General features: G+C 51.3%; 1 protein-coding gene across 2 annotated transcripts in view; it reads right to left on the reverse strand.

The window, feature by feature from the left end:
* Positions 1-23,232, reverse strand: part of LOC108927134 (heterogeneous nuclear ribonucleoprotein L-like) — a 37,208-nt gene extending 13,976 nt beyond the window's left edge. Inside the window, exons 1-4 of one of the 2 annotated variants that reach the window (XM_029251126.1) lie at positions 22,979-23,232; positions 22,729-22,882; positions 4,052-4,170; positions 2,798-3,035 (exon numbers count right to left, since the gene is read on the reverse strand). In XM_029251126.1, coding sequence (XP_029106959.1) covers positions 2,798-3,035; positions 4,052-4,170; positions 22,729-22,882; positions 22,979-23,040 — 573 coding nt within the window. In that variant the 5' untranslated portion in view covers positions 23,041-23,232. Of the gene's footprint in view, positions 1-2,797; positions 3,036-4,051; positions 4,171-22,728; positions 22,909-22,978 lie in introns of those variants that run through there. The other variant, XM_029251125.1, reaches the window with a different exon arrangement.
* Positions 23,233-23,452: the final 220 nt, after the last annotated feature.

The raw sequence follows: 23,452 nt of genomic DNA on the forward strand, positions 1-23,452 counted from the left end.
TGGGAAAGACTCTGTTACTGTCTTGATAATGTATTTTATGTAATGGCTATTTAGTAACTTTATTGACCAACTGTAGGAAAAATGGTTTTGTGTTTGTTTGATGTTTGTTTTTGGTTGTGTATTGTATTGATAACTTTATTTAATAAGGTTTGAGGAGAAAAAAAAAAAAGAGAGAGAGAGCGGATGTCCTTAGCGGGTCTCAGCAAAGCCAACGCATAGCAGCCTTTCCAACAGAGGAGGGGAATCAGGCTGGGCTACTCAGAGACGAGCAGCGAAGGGGGGCTGATTAATTCACCAGTATTTTCTTCACAAGCCCGTCGATGTTTTTATTTTCTTGTCTTGTGAGCGGACAGAGTAGCCCTCGTTTCAGAGGCCTCAACGGAACCCAAAATGATTACTACCTAATGAGAAAACATTTTCAATGAAAACACTGTTGGGCTGAAATGTATGAATTACTCTGCAGCTGAAGCAGGGGTGTAATTAAGCGGTTCGCCACCATGCCGTCTTCCCAGAGAGCTGTAAAGCTGTAAACCCTCCCATGCCACCGATGTTCACAGTTACGCATTGGCTTCGGATGCTGAAATAGACTGACGGAAGGGGCACTGAGACAAATGGTGCTTGGCTGCCTGCAGTGTGTGTGTGTGTGTGTGTGGAGGCGCAGGTTTTATAGATGTGTCTTGGTGATTGGTGCTCACGGCCAAGGGCTGATAAAGCACAGCCATCGAAACCACGAGGACAGCGGGGAGCCAGTTAGGACTGCTGCTCTTCCTACATGCGCTTCGGAATAACTAATTTGAGCATACAAGACCCTCCGTCTACCCCTCTGTAGTGATGGGCGGGACTGGGAAGCTTTCCCTGGAGCAGCATTCCTAACAATCACCCATCTGTCGGATAACTGATGCGATTAGGTAATGAAAAGTAGGAGCGGAGAATAAATGTTCCCGGCGGCTCCCCTGTGCAAGGGTGCCTGAAAGCACCGCCGTTTCCTGCCTTGCTACGGCTGCTGTGTTTAACTCGGGGGGGGGACATTAACAGAAAGCTACATACTAAATCAATAAAAACAAAGTCATATAAAAATGGTAAGTAAATAACATCTTGGCATATTAATACAGTTTTCTCTTAAATAAGGCAGAACTTTATCAGTAAAGCATCACCCCAGGAAATAAGTGTCTGCAAATATGGGTGTAATTGCTTACTTGTGGAGGGGAAAAAAAAGGCAATTGAATTTTGTAAATTATGACTCAAGGGTACAACAGCAGTAAGCAGATGGTGGAGACGGAAATAAAAAAATTCAGGTTGCAGTCCGTGTGTTTTTACGCAGCCTGCTGCTACAATTTAAGAGAGGAAAAATTAAATTTATTTTTCACCTTTTCTGGTTTTAGCTTTTTAGATTTTTAGTTCCAAACAGTTTCAGTCATACCTTTCATTAAATGAACAGCCCAAAGAAATGTAAATAATTGATCTAGAAAAAGGGAATGTTTATTAGGACAATAAATGTATCGCTAAAAATAACGATTTTTGAAATTACTGCCGCTGCACTACTGGCCGCATAGCGAAGAGCCACAACGCACACAGGAAGCCCCCCACTGCCAGCAAACTCCAACGCCTATTAATATGTATTAGGAGCCTGTCTGCTGACAGCACCAGCCATGTGACACAGATCCATACCGTCAGGTGCTGTTTTGTTATGCTGATGGAGCTATAGCAGAGTGTGAGTCTAACCTGGGTGGCCGGTCTCCACGGCGATCACCGCAGGCCAGCTCCAGAACTGCCTGCTTTTCTCTGGGAACTGGGCTCTTATTTAACACTCGCTGACAAGTTAGTTCTCATTACATCGATTAGCATTCGCTGCCCCTGCAGACACACTGCAGATCCTTCACTTCAAATTGGTGTCTGACAAAAAACCTTCCGCCCCCAAAACCCAAAAAAGGACCCTCCTCTAAAAAAACAAAAAAAAAACAAAAACCAAAAAAGAAAAAATAAACAAACCACACACACGCAAAACAGGAAGGAGTCAGAAACAGAGCTGTGCTTATTAAGAAGAACTCTGAAAAGGTAACCCATCCAGTCCAATTTGGAGCGACTGCCCAGGTGGCTGAAGTGACCACAATGCCAAGAGGCACCAGGGGAGCCTCAGAACATCCCCACACACCTGGTTTTAACCTTGGATATTACCCTTTTCCCCTTCATCCTGCACCTTCGATAGAACATGTCATCGTCACCATAGCGATATTTGCTCAGTATCAATATGTGGTTCTGCTATGATAATTTGGTGTTCTACAGTGTTGACGGAGGAATGTGGATTCTGCGCTTTGAGTCCGCTTAGAATCGATTCTGTTCTCGAGTTGTTCGGTGCAACTGACCCGTTTTCTTACCGTGCTGATGTGGTACAGTTATTTCTGTGCTTCCATTTAACTGGTAGAATGCACTCAGTGGGCTTTGCTGATTGGACAGAATGGAATGGAATCGGCACTTTCAGCTAATTGAGCTGATCTCTTACCGTGGTATTTCACTAGAATGGATACTACAGTGTTCTGTGACTCGACAGAACTGACACCGCACTCTTAGCATAGTGATTGGGCAGAAGGGGTTCTGTACTGTTAGGTGATTGGCTATAACTGATTCTGATCTCTTGCCATAGAGACTGGGTGGAAGGGATTCACTGACCATGTACCATGGTAATTGGGTGGAGTGGGTTCTGCACTGTCTGATGTTTGAACAGAAGAGATTGCTCTCATACCACTGTGATTGGGGTTGAAGGAGTTCTGCACTTGCCGGTGATTGGTCAGAAACTTACCGTGGTGATTGGGTAGAGGGGATTCTGGATGGACAGCAGCAGTACTTTGTTCCCGCTGTTGGGGTTGTCGGAGTTGGTGGGCCGTGTAATCCTTTTGCTGGTGGAGTAGTTGAAGAAGGCCTGCTGGCCAGCAATGTACACGGCCTCTTTGGTGCCGCACGCCACGCACTTGTCTGCACTCTCCACACCTTCGAACTCCACCAGCGCCTGCCGCTTGAAGGGCATCATCATCACGTAGCTGGTGGCAGAGAGAGCAGGTCTTTCAGCTCTGTGGCATGTCCTGCGACTCCCTTAGAGGAGATTTTTTTGATTATGTTCGCAACCTATTCCAAACCAGGACACTGGATTTCTGCTATGGGTTTGATCCTTGTCGAGAGTTTATTTAATCTCAAGATATAAAGTGCAGAAGCATTTTGATGATGTGCGGAGCCGCGGCGGGCAGGGGGCACAGAGGAGCCCACGTGGCTGGCGCCGTTTCCTCCCAGCACGTGGGCTCTGTTTGCGCTGCAGGTTTCATTAGCGACAACTCTACGGCTGCAGCGCGCGGCGCAGGCATCTCATCTCGGCCGCTCGCTCTGCAAGGACGACCTTCATCAATTTTACACAGGAGGAGCCTAAAAATACCAGGCAGCGGTCTCGATGGAAACATCGTGGAGGTAAAGAAACCCGTTCAGCTACCATGCTGCTATGCACAGCGATCTAATATGTAATTTGCAAACAAAAAAGTCTGCAGTGCCTGCAAGGGAAAGCACACGTGAGACAGAATTCAGAGGCATTTCCCAAGGCGAGGGTGTATTCCCAGCGACCACACAGCATCGGTCTACAGGATCTCAGTTAAAGCGTGTTTGGTTAAAAGACACCTTTTTCAACAACAAGTGCAATATCAGGCCATGCTTGAAGAAAGAAATAAAGTTGAGTTAGAACACTGAGGGCTGATTAAACATGCATGTAGAAAAGGCTCTGAATGACTGAAGGTTAAGTACCTTTCAGGGAATTAATGTCACTTGGAGACAAAGTGATCTAAATTCACCGCTGCGTTCTGAATTAAAACACCTGAAAATGGTAATGAGCGTGTTCAAAACATTCAGCTGGCAATTAAGCAACTGAGGAATTGTGGCTTTTGTCAGCACGATGAAAATCAACACTGAACATTATCCAGAAACGTCAGAGTTTGGTGGTAAAGAGCCAAAAAAAACGGCCATAGCTCTACAATAAGTTCATCTTCTTATGGAGAAAATGGACTTTGGTTCTTACCAAATGGTGCCAAACTTCTCTAGTGCCTCCACCAGATCAGCTTCCACCACAGACTCGCAGAGGCCACGCACGTGCACCACCGGAGAGGGGGCGATGCGGTGGGAGTCGTCCCCATTGTCCTAGAACACAGAGGCGAGACACAGATCAAGCAGGAGGTTGGAGATGTTCGATAAAACAGGTCGAAGCTTAGTTAACACAAGAGAACCGCACCTTCCCAAGCAACGTGCAAATCCTTTTTTATACTGCACTTGTTATTGAAAAGGCTGGAATGGCAGAAGAAATTACCACCGTGTGTGATTCTGATGCAGAGTTTATGTCTGTGCCTGTCTGCCTTTGACCCAACAGATATGGCCTTTGGGACCTTCTGCTCTACTGTTTGAGTCTTTGGAACCGTTGGCCTTCAGCTCTATGGATGGAGTCCCTGGAACTATCAGCCTACAGTCCTACAAATAAAGTCTTTGGAACTGTTCTCTTTCGGTTCTATGGCTTGAGTATTCTGGATGATCGGCCTTCAGCCCAATGAATGCAGTGTCCGGGACCGTTAGTTTTTGGGACTGTGGATCAAGTACATCTGCCTTACGTTTCATCTTTAGGACTGTCCATCTCCAGTCTAACTTCATAACTATATGCCTTCACCTCTACGGATTGAGTCTTTGAAACACTACACTTTGGCATTGTAAATAAATCCTTTGGAACCATCTGCATGAGTTTGAATGTTGTCTCCTTTCAGGCTTATGTCTACTCTTTGGCATTGTCTTCTTTCAGTCCCGCAAATCTGGTCTTTGGGACATTCCAATTTCAGCTTTATGGACTACTCTACCTCCAGTCTTACTTCAAGTGTTTAGGACTATCTGTCTTCACACATATGGATCGAATCTTTGTCTCTACAGATGACGTCTTTGGGATAGATTGTCTTTAGTCCCCAACACAGTGGAAGAACGTGAACAAGTCTCCCACTGACAGAATTACTTCCTTTCTTTGCCATATTCACTAGAACAGACTCATCTGTCTAATGCCTTACTGCCCTTGCCTTCTTTTTGAGAAGTGAATAAACACATAAATGCTGCTGAAGATGTGGATACACACAGCTTGGGAGTGTGTGTGTGTTATAACTAGAAACCGTACGCACAACCAAGAAACAATCAACTGTCTGGGAGAAAAAAATCAAATCAAAATTAAATGAAAGTTAAATAGTTAAATCAAGTTCAATTTTTAATTTATTTAAGAGACATTTCAAACAACTTAAGCAATTTATGATTTGAAAGACCCAGGTTAGGAAGTATCAAGGCCAGCTTTGCCGCTGATTTCCATGTTTAACTTCATAGAAAGCCAGCATCTTAAAATGTTTAGTTAGCCCACTCAACCTTAAATCCACTCTGTTGATGAAACCTAAAAACGACGGAAAATTAAATTTAACCTAAACAAATACCTCCATTATTAGATCCAAAAACAAAACTAGAATTGAGACTGGTCTCAAGGTAGCAGTTTAACGCAACCATGAAAGATGTCTCAAACAGCAATTTTTTTTTCTGCAAGTAACTTTTTTTTTAAAATAAATTTTATGGAGAGGGATGATAATTCAGAACCTGCTGAGAACGAATCCCACCGAGACGCCCGATGAATTCTTGAGCCGAGGCTTTCGAAGGGCTGACCTTCAGGTCGGGTTGCATAACCGAGTCCATCGGAAAGTCTTGCCACACACCAGGTCTAATCCCCAAATCAAACACAGAGGAGGCCTGGGAGGACGGCGCGTGCACCTCGGCCGGCCACACTAATATAGGAGGCTGACGGAGCTTCGCCGGAGACGCCGACGATCATATCTTTAACGGGTGTGTTGGTACAATGAAATATTCAGAGGAAAAGCAGAGTCCTCCACGAACCGCAAAACTGCGTGTGTCTGGGAAAAAAAGGAACAGCGATTCAAGAGTGTGTGTCTGACAATGACGGGACCCGCTGGGATTTTTCCGCTGAAGCCAGCCAAACGAGAGGGAGAGTGGGCGAGGGAGGCAGGACGGGACTCACTGCGCACCACTCCCACGTCCACTGCAAACTCTGGGCTGTGCGGTGACCGACTGCACAGCCTTGATGGATGACGCGCACAGACGCAACCAACTGTGTCACCTCACACCGTGAAGATTTTAACTATAAAGAGTTGCGAAGGTGGAGTCGTGTGTTGCCCTGCAGAGACCTAGCGCCCAGCTCGATTGCTCCGGAGCGTCGCAGTGTCCCTCCCCGGGGAGTCCCCGGGTCCTCGGCGGAAGGGCTGTGTTTTGCGAACGAGGCTCACTTCAAATTGACCAAGATTCCTCCACCGCCCAGCAGAAACAGACTCAAGGGGTCTGCAGCTCACAAAAGTAATGAAATTCACAATATATTAAACATTATATTAAATAGCGTTACTCTTCCTCCCATCGACTTATTACCCGTTTCGGCAAACAGTGACACCCCTGCAGCAGTGTTATTATATGAAATCCCCTTTTATTTGGTCATTTTAAACACAAGACAGGCAGGGAGAGACAGAGCAATGGAGAGAAACGAGGTGGGGGGTGTTGACCTTCAGTAGAAAGGAAACGGCGATGTGGTGACGGCTTTGACATGCACGTGAGCTCCCTTGGCGGAGGCACCGTTTCGAGTGGAAGTGAGCGACGCGCACAGGCTTTCTGCTGCGGCAAATGAAAGCCCCTTGGTGTCTCAGCCCCACAGGGGGTCTCTGTAAACATATGGGCCGGCCATTCGGCAACTTTCTCGCTTCGGCCTCCTTCGTTCCAGGCTCCGGCGAAGATGCAGCCAAACGAGCCGTCTAATCGAAAGTCATCACCCGCTTCCGGTGCCTGGCGAAATATGTCACCTGTCTCAGAGAGGCAGGCGGAGCAAAAGGCTTATTTTGATGTCATGAGTCACCGAAACAGTGCCCCCCCCCCCTTCCCCAGCTTCCACCTCCCTGCCACTGGAAGATCTGTGCCAGCGCACATCTACAAGCTGTAGGGGGGCTGCAGCGGGGGTGGGCAGCCAGCAGAGAGCCTGAAGGATGGGAGTTCAGCTGGCGCACTGCCTGGCAAAAACTGTGTACATGCACGCACCCACACACAGGTGATGCTGACACCATCACACATGTGGCAAATTTTGTGCGTGACAAGGAGACGCCGAGCAGGAGGAAGCGAGTAAAAGTCTCTTCGTTCGCATTGGCTCACGTGGCTGCTTTGTGGGGGAGGAGTAGCGGATGTGTCACCACAGGCGCCTAGAGCGGAAGTGACCCCCCCCGGCCCATCACCTCCCGTGTGGGTTCCATAAATTCATCGGCATCCATTTCACCGGAGCAGCAGGATTCTCTCACTGCCAGGGCAAGTTAGAGGAGGGCGGGACGACCATCGGAAACTCTCGCTCTGCCCGGTGTGGAAAGCAAGGATGAGAAAACGGTGCGTTTTAGAGGACGTGACACGTGTCCACTTGGTGCTGCAGTCCAGCAGAGACTGCCTCAGAGCGCCTTGGGGAGCAGGCTGCACGCGAGCTGATAACCAGCACTGCCGTGCCACTGATGGCCTTGCGAAGCAGCCTGATTTCACACACACATATGCCCTCACACACTTCAAAAGAAGTGCGATCTTGTGCACATGCAGCCACAGGCTCGGCGATACATATTCAGTTGGATTTAACAGATCCTAAAATCAAACATTATTATGAGGCTCTGATCCAGCAAATCAAACAATTATTATAATTCTTATGCTAATGAGGCGCCTTTCTCCGAGGCCAGCTGTGCGGCTCACTTTGTCACCCGTCCCTTTGTCATGCAGCAGGACGCGCAAGGCTACAAGTCGGGCTCAGCACCGGCCCAAGTGGACGACAGGGGTTCTGTCTCCCGGGACCGGAACCTGCATACTTGAGGTTACATGTTCAATAATCCACCCCCCCCCCCCCCCCCCCACCCACCCCACCGACTCACAGCTGGCACTCTGAGCACTATGTGATGATGCAATATATCTTGTAGAGGGGAAGGGGGGGGGGTCACACTCGCTGTCGGGGTGCAGTGGGGGGGGGGCGCACAGCAGGAGGCTCCTCCTCCATAACAGCACTGACAGGCGACACGGGAAGAACGTGTTCAACAGCAGCTTTGGTATCTGGAGGCGCACGAGTTCAGAGCGTAAGATGACAAATGGCACTGCCCCACAAGCCACGCCTCTTCTTGCATAATGCTCTCTGTGTTGCCTGGCAACAGCAGCACAAAACAGACAGGGAACAGGGAAGCTGTGAAAGCGAGGAAGAGCTGCACGCCAAGGACACCAGAGAGGTCACGGGGTCGTAAGGGCGGGGCAGGGCTGCGTACGCATGTCGCCAAGGTAACGCGGAAGGTCAAAAGACGAGTATTAACAGTTTGGCTCGGTTCAGGATGCGAGCCTTGACCCTCAGGGTTTAAAGGGCCACTCAGCTGACGTGCAACAGCAAGGTCACCGGCCCCCCCACCACTTTTCACATGGTCCTCTGCGGTCCTCTGTGACAGAAAGGGCCAGAACATCACAGGTGGTTCACCTGGGCCGCTGCCAGCGCATCGCAGCAGATCGGCGCAGTGGGGGGAGAGAGAGAGAGAGAGCGGAGACGGTCGACCGGCAGCATCGGTAGATGAAAGGAATGGTCAGCTGGAGGCGCTTGGAGACAGAGCTGGCCTGAATGCCGACGAGGTGCCCAGGGTGCGAACAGCACTTACAGGGACTCACTGTTCGCAGGAAAGAAAGAGCTGCGCCAACCACACACACACACACACACACACACACACACACACACACACACACACACCCCTGGCACTAGGCTAGTTTCCGCCGAGGACCCTGACTCACCAGCGCACACATCTCTAAAGAAGCACTGTCAGGCTGCTCAGAGCTCCTGGTCACCACTGCTGTTTCCGCTCACGTTCGCTGTGTCCCACGTGTTGCGGCCTAATTCTTTTGGCTGTGCATTGTGCGTGCGCACGTGCGCACGATGTCAGGGCTGTCGACTGCAGGGCGCCCAAGTCTACAGGCCCTGCATGGAAGAACGTCTACAACCACAGAAGATAAAGTGCATTGGAGCTGCATGGTGCCACTTTGTACTGAGGTGTGACAGTTTGACAACAGGTGGTGTGAAGAGCATAAACAAAATGGGGGCGGAGCTGACACTGCAGCATGGAAAACCGACACAGCGGGGGCGCCATGCTTAGAGGTCTCAGCCCCTTCTTCTTCATACAGACCACTCTGTGACCGGAGACCTCGTTTCTCGCCAGGGAAGCCGTTTTCTGCGGTGGACAGGCGCACGCCGCAGAGCCATCGTGCACTGCAAGAGAAGGAACGTGCCCTCCCTGCCCCCTCTGTGCACAAACACAACCTCGCCGCATCATCTCGGTTATTTATAGAACAGGACTGACATTTAGGATGCAGTGGAGGGGGGAAAAAAAAAAGGATGAGGAGCGAGTTCAAACTGACTGATACACAACCAGTTAGGAGGTGGAACATAAGGCCAGTGATCTATCTTGGGGGGATCAGAACAGCAGGACGACTATGGGATGGTACATGGGAACGTTTTGGGAGAAAAGGTTCACCCATAGTGTGTAAGTGACACAGAGAGAGTGTGTTCCACTAATGTATGGATGAGTGAGCCAGTGTAAGTAGTATATCTAGCAGTGTAAGTCACTGCGGTGAATAAGGTGTGTGGGCTCATAATGCTACATAGATTCACTGGAAGTCGCTTTGGAGAAAAGCATCTGCTAAAGATAACTCTACCCATGGTTCTGCAGACATGCCCCCCCAAACAATTCCAGCCAATCATAGCCATCTACCAGGGTCAGGTGACATGTTTCTCATTTACCCTCCTCGAGCAAGGGTGCTTCAACTCCAATTACCTCCAATTTCAGTTCAAGCCTTCATCTGTGACCCCGAAAAGTCTTTACAGGGCAGAACAAGATCCTGGGAACAAATAACAGCGGTACGAAATAGCGGTACATGTGAGTACAATATTTACAGGCCCATTTAACACTTCCGTAGCATTTCACCTCCGTACCGTCGAGTGTTTCACTTCTCCCAGTCGCACACTGACTCTGAGTCACACACACGGAGGAGTCTGTGGAGACTCGGCACGAAGCTCCGGTTAAAGACGTAAACAGGACTGGGTGCCGGATCAATATCTTGTCAGGTCAATTTGATTATGCCAAGGCATGAGGGTGTCCCATTGGCCGAGAGCACTCACCTGTGCACAGCACTGCGTCCCTTTCCATTTAAAAGCACCCCAAAGCTTCGCTGTGGAACTTCCTTTCACAAGAAGGCTATGAAATGCAGTAAGGAAGTGCATCGACTGTAGCAGTCAAGGTGCGTGCAAGACCCCTGCACTGGGAAACAGGAGCAGCAAAGACACCCCATCTGGGCTGAACCGAGAACTCGCCGATCTGGATGTCCCCTGGTCTGACATTGCGTTGCAAGCTCAAATCCACCTCCCTGCAGCTGCAGGTTCTCCAGCCATCAGGGTGACCATGACTGGGCCAGCAGGTAGCATAGTGGTTGGAGCTGCTGCCTTGCACTCAAATTAAAAAAAAAATAGGTTTGAATCCCACCTGTTACTGTATCACCTTCTCTTGAGCCCTTTCCAGGGATTTACTCATTTATAGAGAAAAATTACCTTGCTGCATAAACAGGTTAATCAGTCAAAGCAGCTCAACATTGTAAGTTGCATTGTAGAAAAGTAACAGATGAATAAAACGCAAGGACAAAAATTCCATCCCATCGGCCTGCGATCTCGACGTGCTGCGGTCGGCCTTCTGCTGCCCACATGGTTCCTTTTCCCTCACCCGCCTCCTCACTGCAACTGGCTTGAACCGCTTGACTCCAGCTGGCAGCTTATCAACACCTGAATTGTGATTCCAAGTAAAAAGGAGCAGCACCTTGGGATGGACGGTGACAGCACGGAACCACGGCCGTGCGTGTGTCCCAAGCAGGGGTGTGTGGCTGGAAGTGGGAGGGGGTGCTTGTGGGACGATACCTCATTCTCTTGTACAGGAGGGGACCTAAGCTTCATGTGCTGGAGGTCCCAGGACAACATGTCCATTGACTGAACCAGGCTATCCCACCACCCTCTGGGAGGGTTTGTGGAGAAAGGATGAGGCTGGATGCTGTTTAGTTGCCATGGCGACCAGATTTTGGGGGGGGGGGGGCACTGTCATTCAGCATTCTGGTTCGATTTGGATGCAGCCATTTGTGTGTTTTGCTCGCATGCCCTTTCTAGCCGCCGAACACGTTATTAGCGGTTACACCGGGACGGACCGTTAGCAGGACTGAGCTGCGCTAATAAAGACATCCTCTTTAGCTCTGCCGATTGATGGCACAAATTAAAGAGGACGGCTGCACGCACGGTCCATGAGAGGCAACGGCACTGCAATGAAGAGCAAGCGCCACAGAGAGAGACGCACTGGCAGCACTTCAGCGCCACGTGCCGCTTCCGTTTTAATGTCGGGGACGAACGCCGATCACCTCCTGTTTCCCCCCGAAGGAAAACGGGCTCTCGCTCACAGCTCGTCTCTGAAGTCATATTTCATCGCACACCTTGACAACAGCCGTCGAGTCCCGCCACCGTCCCGTGGCATCTTGCCGTCAGCGAGGCCTGGGAGGAAATTGGGAAACGAAGGCGCAGGCGCACAGTATGAATGACACGGGACCTGGCCGTGCCTGACAGCCGCCGAGACAAACATGCGCGCGCTCCCCATAAATAACGTTGCGTATAATTTTTGCTATTAAATGACATACTCCTCCACTGCCTGGGTGCTGGAGGACCCACCGCAAACCAGAGAGGAGGAAACCGGAGTGATAGTGGGGGGCTTCCCCCGGAACACGCACAAAGCCCAAAATAAACAGCAGAAGCTGCCTGTTCACTGTTGACAAGTGCTGTCGACCTCTGACCTTGCACCTGGGGGGGGTGTAATGATGCTTCAGTGGAGGGGCTACCCTCCTCAGTCTCCTTTTCTCACCAAGGCCACCATGGGGGGCTTCCCACTGCCTCCCTGTCCACCAGCCCTTATCATGGGAGGGTCGTGATGAGACTATTTACATTTATTCCTTTATTTAACATTTTTCTTCAAAGTGACTAAAGTGCTGAACTACTCACACCACACATCTACTCATTTAAACAGCTGGGCCATTTTCACCGTATCAATTCAGGGTAAGTACCTCAATCAAGGGTCCTACAGCAGGAGGTGGGCTTTGAACCCGGGTCCTTCGAGCGCAAAGCGGCAGCTCTAAGCAATACTCCCTCTGCTGCCCCACTAAGACAAAGGTGTTGTAGCAGCATGTCTGTGGGAGATGGCTGGGGGGGGGAGGGCTCCACCGGTGCAAGTCCATAAGGGTCCCAACTCTGTTAACAGTGACAGGAGCTCATTTTTAATTTTGTTTTCTTGTCGCTGTTTGCAGATGGCACATTAGCTGCTCGTTCACGATGCGGTGCGGTGCATTATTTCTGCTGCGGCGTACAGACGGGTGGGGTGGCGGAGGGGGGTTGTGTCACATGTGGAGTCCCGTGGGGTCTCCCCTCTCTGGCGAACCCTGGCACGCAGCCTCCCCGATCCCCGAGTCCTGCTGAGGACGTTTCAAAGGCAAGATGTCAGGCCAACTTTCACCCAGCCCCGGCACATGGCGCCAGTTTTCCTCAAGCCACTGCGCTCCACACAGCGACGCCACTGACAGCAAACGAATGACACTCTGTGGCGCTCGAACCTCCACAGGATGGGCATGCGTCAATCAATGAGCCGCGAGGGCGGAGCCGAGCCGACGGCCATGGGAAGCTAGGGTCACATCCGATCCGGAACATTCTTCGTGCAGAAGAGACACCCACGCGGAGCACGACGCTACGTGCGAGCGTGCAGCCGAGAGCGGAGAACAGAACCCGGTAAGGCCTTGGAAGCGAAGAGCTGCAGATGGGGGGGTGGAAAAAAAAACGAGGGGAAAAAAGCAAATGCAAAAACACTCACGAGATGGATGTGCTCGAAATTTGCACGTCTTTGGCCGCAATCTGCATCTCGGCCTTTTGATGTGCTTGATGACCCCCGTCTTTTTTCGCGTTGAGAAGCTCTCAGGGCCCATTCAACAGCGGGGGAGGCTTTGTAGCGTAGCCCAGTTACACACACATGCATGCACACGCACACACACAGTCAGAGCAAGAAAGCAGTGAAGGACATCTCATGAGTGAAGATTTAAGATGTCTCGTTGTGAGCCCCTGAGTCACATGGGGCCGACCATCACGCCCCAATACCAGGAAGCACCAAGCCTCCCCCAGCCAAACGGCACACATCTTCATTTTAAGATCTGCTTCTCCGCCCCACTTTCATAATTACGCACGCACACTTTCCACTTTGATGTCCTCTCGTCTTGAGGCTACCACCATCGTATTTTTACGCCGTTTCCCTGCACTGGCCCCTCCCCCCCGCCATTCAAAGGCAGAACCTAATTTCGCAGCCATTACAGCTCCGCTGTAAATCTCGCTGCGATAACACCGAGCGCATGACACGACGTTATTGAAGATAATGCACTGTGGTGGATGCGTTCTGAGGGTGCCGCCGTTCAGCGTGACCGCCCCCCCCCCCCCCCCACCACCACCAGTGGGCGGGGCCAGGCATCACACCGTACCAGGCCGAGCTAGGGGGCGCTAGTCTGCTTCCCCGGGTGGCGCACAGCTGGACGCAACCTGCCTCAGGCATCGATTATTTTAAGATCGCAAGCCTTTGTCTCTGAGTGACAAACCCAGACACCACGTTGCCTGAGATGAGAGGCTCCAGCCCGATGATGACGCTCGTATCGGCGCCGACTGCGTTTGACTCATCCAGGTTCCTGGGACCGTATTCAGTGGAGGTGGGGATGAGGTCATCGAGGAAAACCGCAGAGGTATTCCGACGCAAGGTCATCCTCGGACACCCGTCGGACCGTCCACGTGTCCCGCAGCGCTGGAGAGACCACAGACGGAGTGTGCTGCGGTGATTAAGAACCCAAATTAAGGGCTCGATTAGTAAACTAACCAGAGCATTAGGCAGCGCGTGGCATCGCGAGCCGGCTGCTACGCCCGTTAATACGATTGGGTTGCCCTCCGACTGGAGAGAAAGAGACAATTTTCGGTTGCCTTGACCGAGCCTTGTTTGCTGGAGCTGCAGATGCAAATTTCCAATTGATATGCAAATGTCCCAGCGATATGCAGGCATAATTCCCACCCTGGTTGCAGAGCGGAGCTGAGCGGGATTCATGTTCCCATTCCACATGCAAACATCTGGCCAAGGTGGAATTAGGATCATTTACATTTACAACTGTGACACGGCTCAGGCCAGGGAGAAATGGGCAGCAATCCATCGCAGACACACAAACAGTGCTCCGGAGACGGGTCTCGCGCGCACGCACGCGCATGCAAGAAACAGAAAAAACAGATAACTGCAACAAAGCCAAATTCCCCCACGTTGAGGAAAAATGCAGGCGATGGAGGTTCAGATCTCAAACGTGCGGGATCCCTCCCTGCTGCATGCGACAGCTGATGTCATCAAAAGAGGAAGGAAGGGAAAACACGCAATCGAGTATGAAGACGCACTGCACTCTTAAAACTTGAGAAGGCTTGCATAAAAAAGTCTTGTGTCCCTATTCCTGGTCCAGACACTAATTGTCTACAATTTAGTTTGACCTAAATGTCAGCTTATGAACAGCTGGTAGCGCAGTGGTTAAAGCTGCTACCTTTAGACCTGAAGATCACAGGTTCAAATCCCAGCTGTAGTACCCTTGAGAAAGGTCCTTACCCTAAATTACTCCAGCAAAATTACCCAGCTGTATAACTGGGTAAGTAATTCTGAAGTGTTATAGTAAATAATTGTAAAGCAGCTTAACACTATAAATCACTTTTGAGAAAAGCATCAGATAAATGCAAATGTAAATTCCAGACTCCTCCCCCACAAGAGACCTGAGCAGATCCCCCCCACCCCACCGGTACTTGGACGTGGTTCCAGAGGCAGACCAGTAAGAGAGGTCATGTGATCCAGAGATGGAACATTTCTCATTTCAACAAGTCAGACTGCAAAAAAAGAGCAAATACAGAAGTAAAAAAAAAAGTAGTGGTCATGTCCTCTGTGTCCCAGACAGTTTGATCATAACCACTGCGGGTCATGTGCTGTCTCTCCACCTACTGCACGACAGTGCAAGAGATGCACAGCATCACAGAAGCATCAGTAAAACGCCAAGGACAACGCTCCCTCCCGCGGCTCCATACGAGCGTTAACTAGATTTCTGCCACCTCTATGTGTGGCTCTTTGTCGGGAAACGGCCGTTTTGCCTTCTCCCGGTTGGATCAATCACCTTGTGTTTCTCACACGCCCTGCAAACAAGGAGGGCGGCAGCAGCTGTCAAGCCTGGGATGAAACTGCTGCTTACGAACGCTGGAACAGGACTATTTGTCTACCATCGTCACAGCGACTCGACAGCAGACCGACCCGCGAAGGCTGCGAGTGCCGCGTCGGGGAGGGCTCCTTCCTCCGTCGCACCACAACCTGGCCCCGTCCATCTTCGGTCAAACCACCCCGGAGCGCCCCGCTCGAACCGTCCACAGAGCGGTTGCTGAAATGGGACAGGAAGCTCGTTACTGCCGGCCATGTAAATAATTACTCATCACACATCCAGCAACACGGCCAGATGGGACCGCAAGTCGAGAGGCTAAACCGTCCAACCGGAGCGCTGGCTCTCCACGGCTGACAGAGCAGCGTTCGAATCAAACGCCAGTTTACTCCACTTGTCCCCCAACACAGTAAAATTCACCTCTGTATTGACAATATGGAAATGTAATCAAGCCAAAATTGTACCGAGTGAGGACCGAGGATGCAAGCGGCTCCCGCTAACCGTGTGCGTTTCTCATTGCGCGGCATTTAACGGTCCATCGTAGCTATAATTCCCAAGTTTTTATTCCTGACCAACGACACAGAGTGACAAAGATGTGTGCAGAAGCAAGGCGCCGACACCTGGTGGGAACCTGTGTGCCGAGGGGGGGATGGGACGCTGACAACAACAGCAGATGCTGGGAAAACAGAGGGGCTGGAGAAAAACACCAACTAACCCACCCCGGTCGGTGTGTACACATCCAAGTTATTTGAGAATTAACACACACACACACACACACACACATTTTCTGAACTGCTTGTCCCATACGGGGTCGCGGGGAACCGGAGCCTACCCGGCAACACAGGGCGTAAGGCCGGAGGGGGAGGGGACACACCCAGGACGGGACGCCAGTCCGCCGCACGGCACCCCAAGCAGGACTTGAACCCCAGACCCACCAGAGAGCAGGACCCAGTCCAACCCACTGCGCCACTGCACCCCCTGGCTGAGAATTAACAGTCAAGAGCAAAGAAGCTCTCGAAGAGGGCTGGGCGAATCCATCGCAGTCTCAAACCCGGCCTTCGCCTGGGTCTTCTGAGCTGCCGCGGAGGATGATTTGTAGATCACAGCGTGGCGGAGTTAAAAGCGAGTAATCCCAGGGCGGTCTTAACCCCAACAACATCAAACTTTAATACAGACAGACGGGACGCGGCATGAATACGAATGCAGGTTTGTCCGGTCGCTCCCATCGCCTGCCTCATGGGTCCGGGGCACCAGGCTAACCTGGGCTAAGCAGTCGCATCAGCATGTAAAACAAGTCACCCTGTGGAGAACACGGCAGAGTGAACAAAGAGCCTACTGTACAGCCTAGGCCTTGGTCTGCAGGAGAGCACGTAGGACAGCAGGGGGCGTAGCAGTTAAAGCTGTAATCAGGGGACCCAGGTTTGAATCCTTCCTCCTGCTGCAGTAGCCTAAACCAAAGTACATACCCCGAACTCATGCAGTAAAAAATTACCCCGCTGCATGAACAGGTAAATAAATACTGCAGGGCACCAACTAAAGTCACAAAAGTCAGTGTGGAGAAAAGTGTCAGATACATGACTTAATGGTCATAATAATAAACTTAAACGTATTTAAATTATTAAAAATAACCCCTCCACTTTTCAAGGCAGACTCATAATAATGGAGTTTTATATGTTCTCCCCGTGTCTGCGTGGGTTTCCTCCAGGTGCTCCGGTTTCCTCCCACAGTCCAAAGACATGCTGTTCAGGTTCACCCATAGTGAGTGAGTGAGTGAGTGAGTGAGTGAGTGAGTGAGTGAGTGAGTGTGTGAGTGAGTGTGTGTGTGTGTTCCACTGATGTATGGATGAGTGACCCAGTGTAAGTAGTGTATCTAGTAGTTTAAGTCACCATGGTGAATAAGGTGTGTGGGCTGAAAACACAACATGGAGTTCGTTGAAGTGGCTTTGGAGAAAACCGTCTGCTAAATAAATAAATGTAAATAATAATAATAATGGACATGTCATGTCACTTGGGAAGTGGGGCTCAAACTAGCAACCACCAGGTTAAAAGTCTATGACCTTAAGCACTACCGTACTTATCTGAAAAAACTAATTAAACTACGACTGAGTGTATCACACATTTGTACTTTCTGAGAAACAAACACCTTACTCGACAGGAATTTTTTTTTTGAAACCTGTACGCCTGCCCTGCAAAACTCTGCGGTGACTTTTTTATATTTATTACGTTTTCCGAAAAGCTGCTCCAGCTCCTTTTATGGCCAAAGCGAAATTAAGATGTCTCCATAACAACAGTTGCATCTCACCCTCGCCATCCCCTGCTCTCTCTACCATCTGATAAGACCGTTGCTGGGTGCCTGAGGACCGCAGAACTGCAAACACAACCTGCGTTTCCTTTCGAGCCTCGGCACTCCTCCCCAGAGCCGCTACCATGAAGGAAACTGTTTCAAATGAAAACAGAAAGAAACGACGCGCGGCTGAGAAGCGCCGAAGGAGAACGGGGTGCCGTGGCAGCGCAGTTCCTGCGAGCCCTTTGCGATCGAGACGCTTCCAGTGACGCAAAACCCAGCAGAAGCAAACCGGTTTCTGGTCATGTGGACAGCAGGCGATAACCTCCTCCAGGAATTGCCCTCTTTACCTGCCCCCCCAGGCCGTTTGCACTGGACAGATGGCCCCGTCCGGGTCAGCGGTTCCATCAAGCCCTCCAGCGACTGCCCTCACCTGCAGCCACGGCATGTATCACTCGCATATATTGCATCCGATTTTCTCAGAAACAGGAAGAAAACCTTTGCTCGCCGCCCAAGATCCTACTCGTTGCTCAGCGGAAACTTTCAGACGTGTGTGACAGCGTGGAGCGATGAAGCTGGAGTTCTGCACGCCTCCATCTGTCGCTGTGGTAACTTGGCAAGTGCGGCTGAACCCGAGTCAAACACAGCTCTTGGCTCGAGCACCTCTGGATCCCTGGGGGTCGTGGGGCACCAGCCCTCCGTAGCACCCCAGAACAATCCCCCCCCCCAATCATCAAAACACACACAGGTGTACAAATGGAGGCAGCCTGGAGAACAATTCCCCTCCCAGGACCCGAGGGGGGGCAATTTATAAGGTCATAATTGACCCATAACGACGCGGGCTGGGTAAGGAGTGTGCGTGCCGAGCCGGGTAGAAAAAGCAATAATAGAACAAAGGTGTGTGAGTCCCGTGAAGCGTCGCCCTGGGAGCCCACAGCCGGGCACGGCAATGCCGCTGACTTCGGCACTGGCAAACGGTACCGCTAACAGCACAGCCGCCCAGCAACCAAAGGAAGTTCCCCTGGGAATTAAAAAGATGGACAGAAAATGCCCAGCAAAAATGGTGCGTGTGTGTGTGTGTGTGCGTGCGTGTGTGTGTGTGCGTGTGTGTGTGTGTGTGTGTGTGTGTGTGTGCGTGCGCGCGGGGGAGGTATTTTGTTCTGAATTCCCCGGCAAGGGACTGTCAGGGGTAGGAGTTTGTCAGAAGCGCTGCGTAAGCAGCAGTCGCAGCCGGAGCCGGGAGTTGGCTGTCAGCACCCTAACAAGGTGACGGCGGGCGGCTGTGGAGGGGTGCGTCTTCGCCTTTCGGAAAAAAACTGACGCAATGGCTGGACGCGGGCGCCGGAAGACAATAAATAAATTAAAAAATGAACGGTGACACCTTGACGAACAGCCGCGTTCCCGTTCGAGGCTCCCTGTCAAGGCCGGGCAATTTTAAAAGTAGGAACTAAGCAATTTGGTAAAAAGGATGTTGGAGAACGACTTCGCTGCCACCGCCCTTTCGAGAGCCGCCCCTCCGTCCCCTTACTACCTTTCAGAGACGCAGCACCCAGGGCCAGCACTTTGAGGAGCCACTGCAGCCATCATCAAGGCTCCGGGAACCAGTTCATACACAGTGGCCCTTTATTCCACCAGTAGGTAAAAGACGTGATTTAAAGTGAAAAGGAAGAACTGAGAGTGCTGTGTACTGGACACAAGACAGACACGAGTGTTACTTTATCAAAGGCGCAGTTGTGCTCTTCCTGCACGCGGCTCGGTTTGGCCTCATCTTACCGGGAGGTGACCCATTTTGCAAAGGGCACATTAATAATACACACAAATCTGCGTAAACATCCCATGCAAAACAAGGGGCTTTTTGCCTGTGGAAGAAAGTCAAAGGACCACACAGGTGAGTTAACCATGTTTACCATGACGGTCACCTGAGGAAATATCGCAGTGCTGTAACGGAGCGAGAATCACCGCAATGCAGGGTACGCTCACTCCTGCCACCATGTCATTTTCCGTTAAAATATAACCCTCGGCTGTCAGCTTCTCTGACGGGAAAATACCATCTTCTGCGGTGCAGCGCAAACAAATCATATTTCACCAATTATTGTAAATACAAATTGCAAAAGGGACCGTCTCAAATTAGCACAAAGCTGGTAAAGGCCATTCGCGGCACGTCCAGCCAGCCGGGACAGCGGCACAATCGATGTGACCAGAAGAGGTCGGCAGCTTGTCGCTTCACCTCTACCCGGGTGGTCCCTGCTTGAACGGACCGGTCTGGCCCCGCCCCTCCCAACTCCCCCCCCCCCAAGTAAAGCAAACGCTGGACCATCACGGCTTATTTCCGCCTGATGCATACCGCATTAGAAAATGAAAATCAATATCCAATTTCTTAGAGGACTCGCGCTCTGTTTATAGCAGATACAATCCCATTAAGGCATGCACCCGCACCGTGAGATCCCCCCGTGCCCCTGCAGCCGACTCGCACCCGGGCGCAGCTGGACATGACAAGCAATCCCTGGTGTCAAACACACGAGCGCTGCTCCGATCCAACAGGTTGATGCTCCTGGACAAATATATATTAATAGGGCAATGTCTCATTTTTTATATTATTTCTGTCAATAATCTGGGCTGTATGCCTACGGGCAGGTACTTTTTTTTTGGTAGGTGGGGGATTTATTCCAGAGATTTGTGATGTTCAATCCTGCCTCCGCACACAGCCAATAAAAAGGATCGCGAAACACAAAGCGCTTCCTGCTAGGTGTCTGAGCGAGTTCTTTGGCGAAACGTTGCCACGACCGCCGCCATCCCACCCCCAATCTCCAGCCCCATCCCAGTGACACAGCTGCAGGTGACACCAGGACAAAAGGAGCAGCGAGACACAAAGAAGCACGAGGGGAAGCCAGTGGTTTCTAGCTAAGGAAAAGGACACCAGTGGCCTGCAGGTTCAGATGCCAGAAGAGGAAGTGCTGTTGGAACCTTAAGAAAAGGCTTTTTTAAAAAAAGCCCCCACTTCCTAAATTAGCATTCCCTGCTATTAGAAGCTGTCGCCATCAATTCGTGAAATAATGCAACAATAAAAGTGCGCTGATAAAAATGTTGCAAAACGACGCCTTCGCATTTCATCTTTATCAATCAAAAGCGATAGCCAATCTGTTGTCCGCCAAGAAACGTCGGAGATTTAATTTATGTAAAACGGAATCGAGCGGCGCGCAGATAAAGGCACGGCCCACGGTATCGTCCGTAAAGCAGCCGGCTCCGGCACCCGGCTCGCGGCGGGAGACTCAAAGGCTTCGCTCAGCGATAAGAGGGGAGCTGATCACCAGAATAAGATGTGCACGGCGGCGCTTCTCAACGCTACGCCATCCAGCGTGGTTAATCGCGATAGCGCCTCGACAGCGCCCCCGAGCAAGGGGCCACACTAATGACTGTCACAGATGGTGCTCAGATAGGTGCCCCCCCCAAAAAAAACAAGTTTATCTCTCGCTATCTGGCTTTAAAAACTAATAGTTAGATGGAGGCAATACAGGCACAGGTTGGCGTGCCGCCCAACTGGTACTTGAAGGAGGGTTACATCGAGGGCACGTACATAATCATAGGAAGCTGATTGTTCTGTTTTTAGGAAGATGTGGTGGGGGGGCATCCATGTTACCGTTCAGTATTTATGTGGTCTCACTGTTAATCGCTTGGCACAATGGAGAAGATCCTGTGCGATAAGGGTGCGAGACACACTGCATATGAACCCATACCCATACGGCATGACTCAACAGCCTGTGGTGGTACCAAACAGCAGTTACAGTTCTCACCCTGATGTTCTGTTCATCGATGCCGGCATTCTTATTGCCTGGGTGTCCGATCCTCATACAGTTGATGTCACCTGGCAGTTATATATCGGATTCGCCATCCAGTTTTACCGGGGCGGAAAGTTGACAGGGATTACTCCAAATGGGCCTAACCGCGGCGTGTGCGCCGTGCAAATCCGCCAAGTGTGCAGTGAATTGGCAAGCGAGCAACTGCGTCGGTTTCACAACGGGGCATCTGAACAGTACAAATGATACCACAACCTTGGTGCGTTACCCCAAAGCGATGCAACAGCTGGTTGATGGGGTCCCACCTGTGCCCACTCCAACCGTTGACTAACCCACCTGTACCATGTTCTCCGTTGACTGCAACCCACGCGTACCATGTTCCCCGTGAGCTTTTCCCTACCTCCAGCCATTCTTCCTCCGTCTCAAATCGTTCAGCCGCGATGCCGCCGAACTTCATTGCAGACAGAGGTTTCCAGCATTCTGCCAACCCACCTAACCTCCCTAAGCAGCCAACCTGGCACTTTTTATCTGAAATCTTGGGTCTAACGGTGTAAGGCGCAGTAACGGTCTAATGGCGTAAAAGGTGACATTTAAATAAAAAAAAGGTGTTCAGGTGCCTCCATGGTGAAAGATCCAAGACTTGCGCGGGTTGAGCTTGGTTCAAAACCCGAAACACCATTTCACGTGTTTTCACAGTACTTTATGAATTATGTCTCGTGTGTTTTTTAAATTATAAGGCTGAGCGCGGAGAGCCGATTCTCCTCACGAGCCGGACCAGACCGAACCAGACCGAACCAGGGGGTATTTAAAATAAGTGAGGGGATGGGGGTAACCGGGTCCATAGTTGGGGAACGAAAGTTCATCAAGTGTGGACCGGGGATCCGGCACCGCTGCGCTGCACTGTATCGTCGCCCGTCATCATGATGAGCTGCACTCACCACAGCAATCACGTAACGTATTCAATTCAGATGATGCAAAGATCAAACAACGCCGTCCTTTTCGTAGCGTAACGAGAATATCCGCGCGCAACACATTGTTAGTGCGGAGCAAAGATTGTCAAATGCGGACCCTATTATAAAATCCCTGACAGACATGTCATCATGTCACATTTTTGGCTTGGCACCTGACGCGTCGTCATACGCTGTTTAGCGCAGGTACTACAGTACGAGTAGAGCAGCGCGTCCGTCCGTGTCTCGCGCCGCACGACCCCCCACCAGCCCGACCAGCCCCTCTTACCCTCCTCGCAGCCCCGTGCTTGGAGGCGGCCCAGGGGGTCCTCTTCTCGGCTCCCGGGCCGGAGCCACGCTCCTGGTCCGCCGGCAGCCCGGCAGACGCCGCCGAGTCCGAGTCCTCGCCCTCCTCCAGGTCCTCGCCCTCCTCCACCTCTTCCTCCTCCTCCTCGTCCTCCTCTTCCTCCGCCACCTCTTCTTCCGCCTCCTCCTCCTCCTCCTCCTGCTGCTGCTGCTGCTGCTGCTCCTGCTGCTCCGTCTTCAGGCGCTTGGGCGCGCGCTCGTATTCCCCGTCCTCGTACTCCTCAATGAGGGACATTCTTCTTCAGCGCGGGGACACGAAGTGACGCAGCCGAGTCCGTGATGAGCGGCGCGACGAGATGCGATGCGGTGCGACGCGACGGGGTGTCGATGGGCTCCGCTCCGCTCTCCTTTTCCTCGGTGTGGACGAGCACCAGAGCCGAACACGATCCGCCGGAGCGCCCTCCGCTGTTCTGTCCCGTCTCTCCGCGCTCGCCGCGCATCTCCCACAGCCAGGCCCCGCCTTGCTGCTTTCCCATTGGGCAAGCCCAGCTCCCGACTACCAGAACCTGCCGCTGATTGGCCAAAACGGCTGCGTGTCAACGAAGGAGGAGAGCGACCTGAAGAGGCGCTTCTGCAGTGCCGATACAAAGAAGCACGACGATGTACATGTTCGTAGGTGTTCGTGTGTGTCCTTTCGTTTTTGTCTC

Source organism: Scleropages formosus, chromosome 4 (assembly GCF_900964775.1).
Source record: "Scleropages formosus chromosome 4, fSclFor1.1, whole genome shotgun sequence".
In the NCBI taxonomy this organism is placed as follows: Eukaryota; Metazoa; Chordata; class Actinopteri; order Osteoglossiformes; family Osteoglossidae; genus Scleropages; species Scleropages formosus.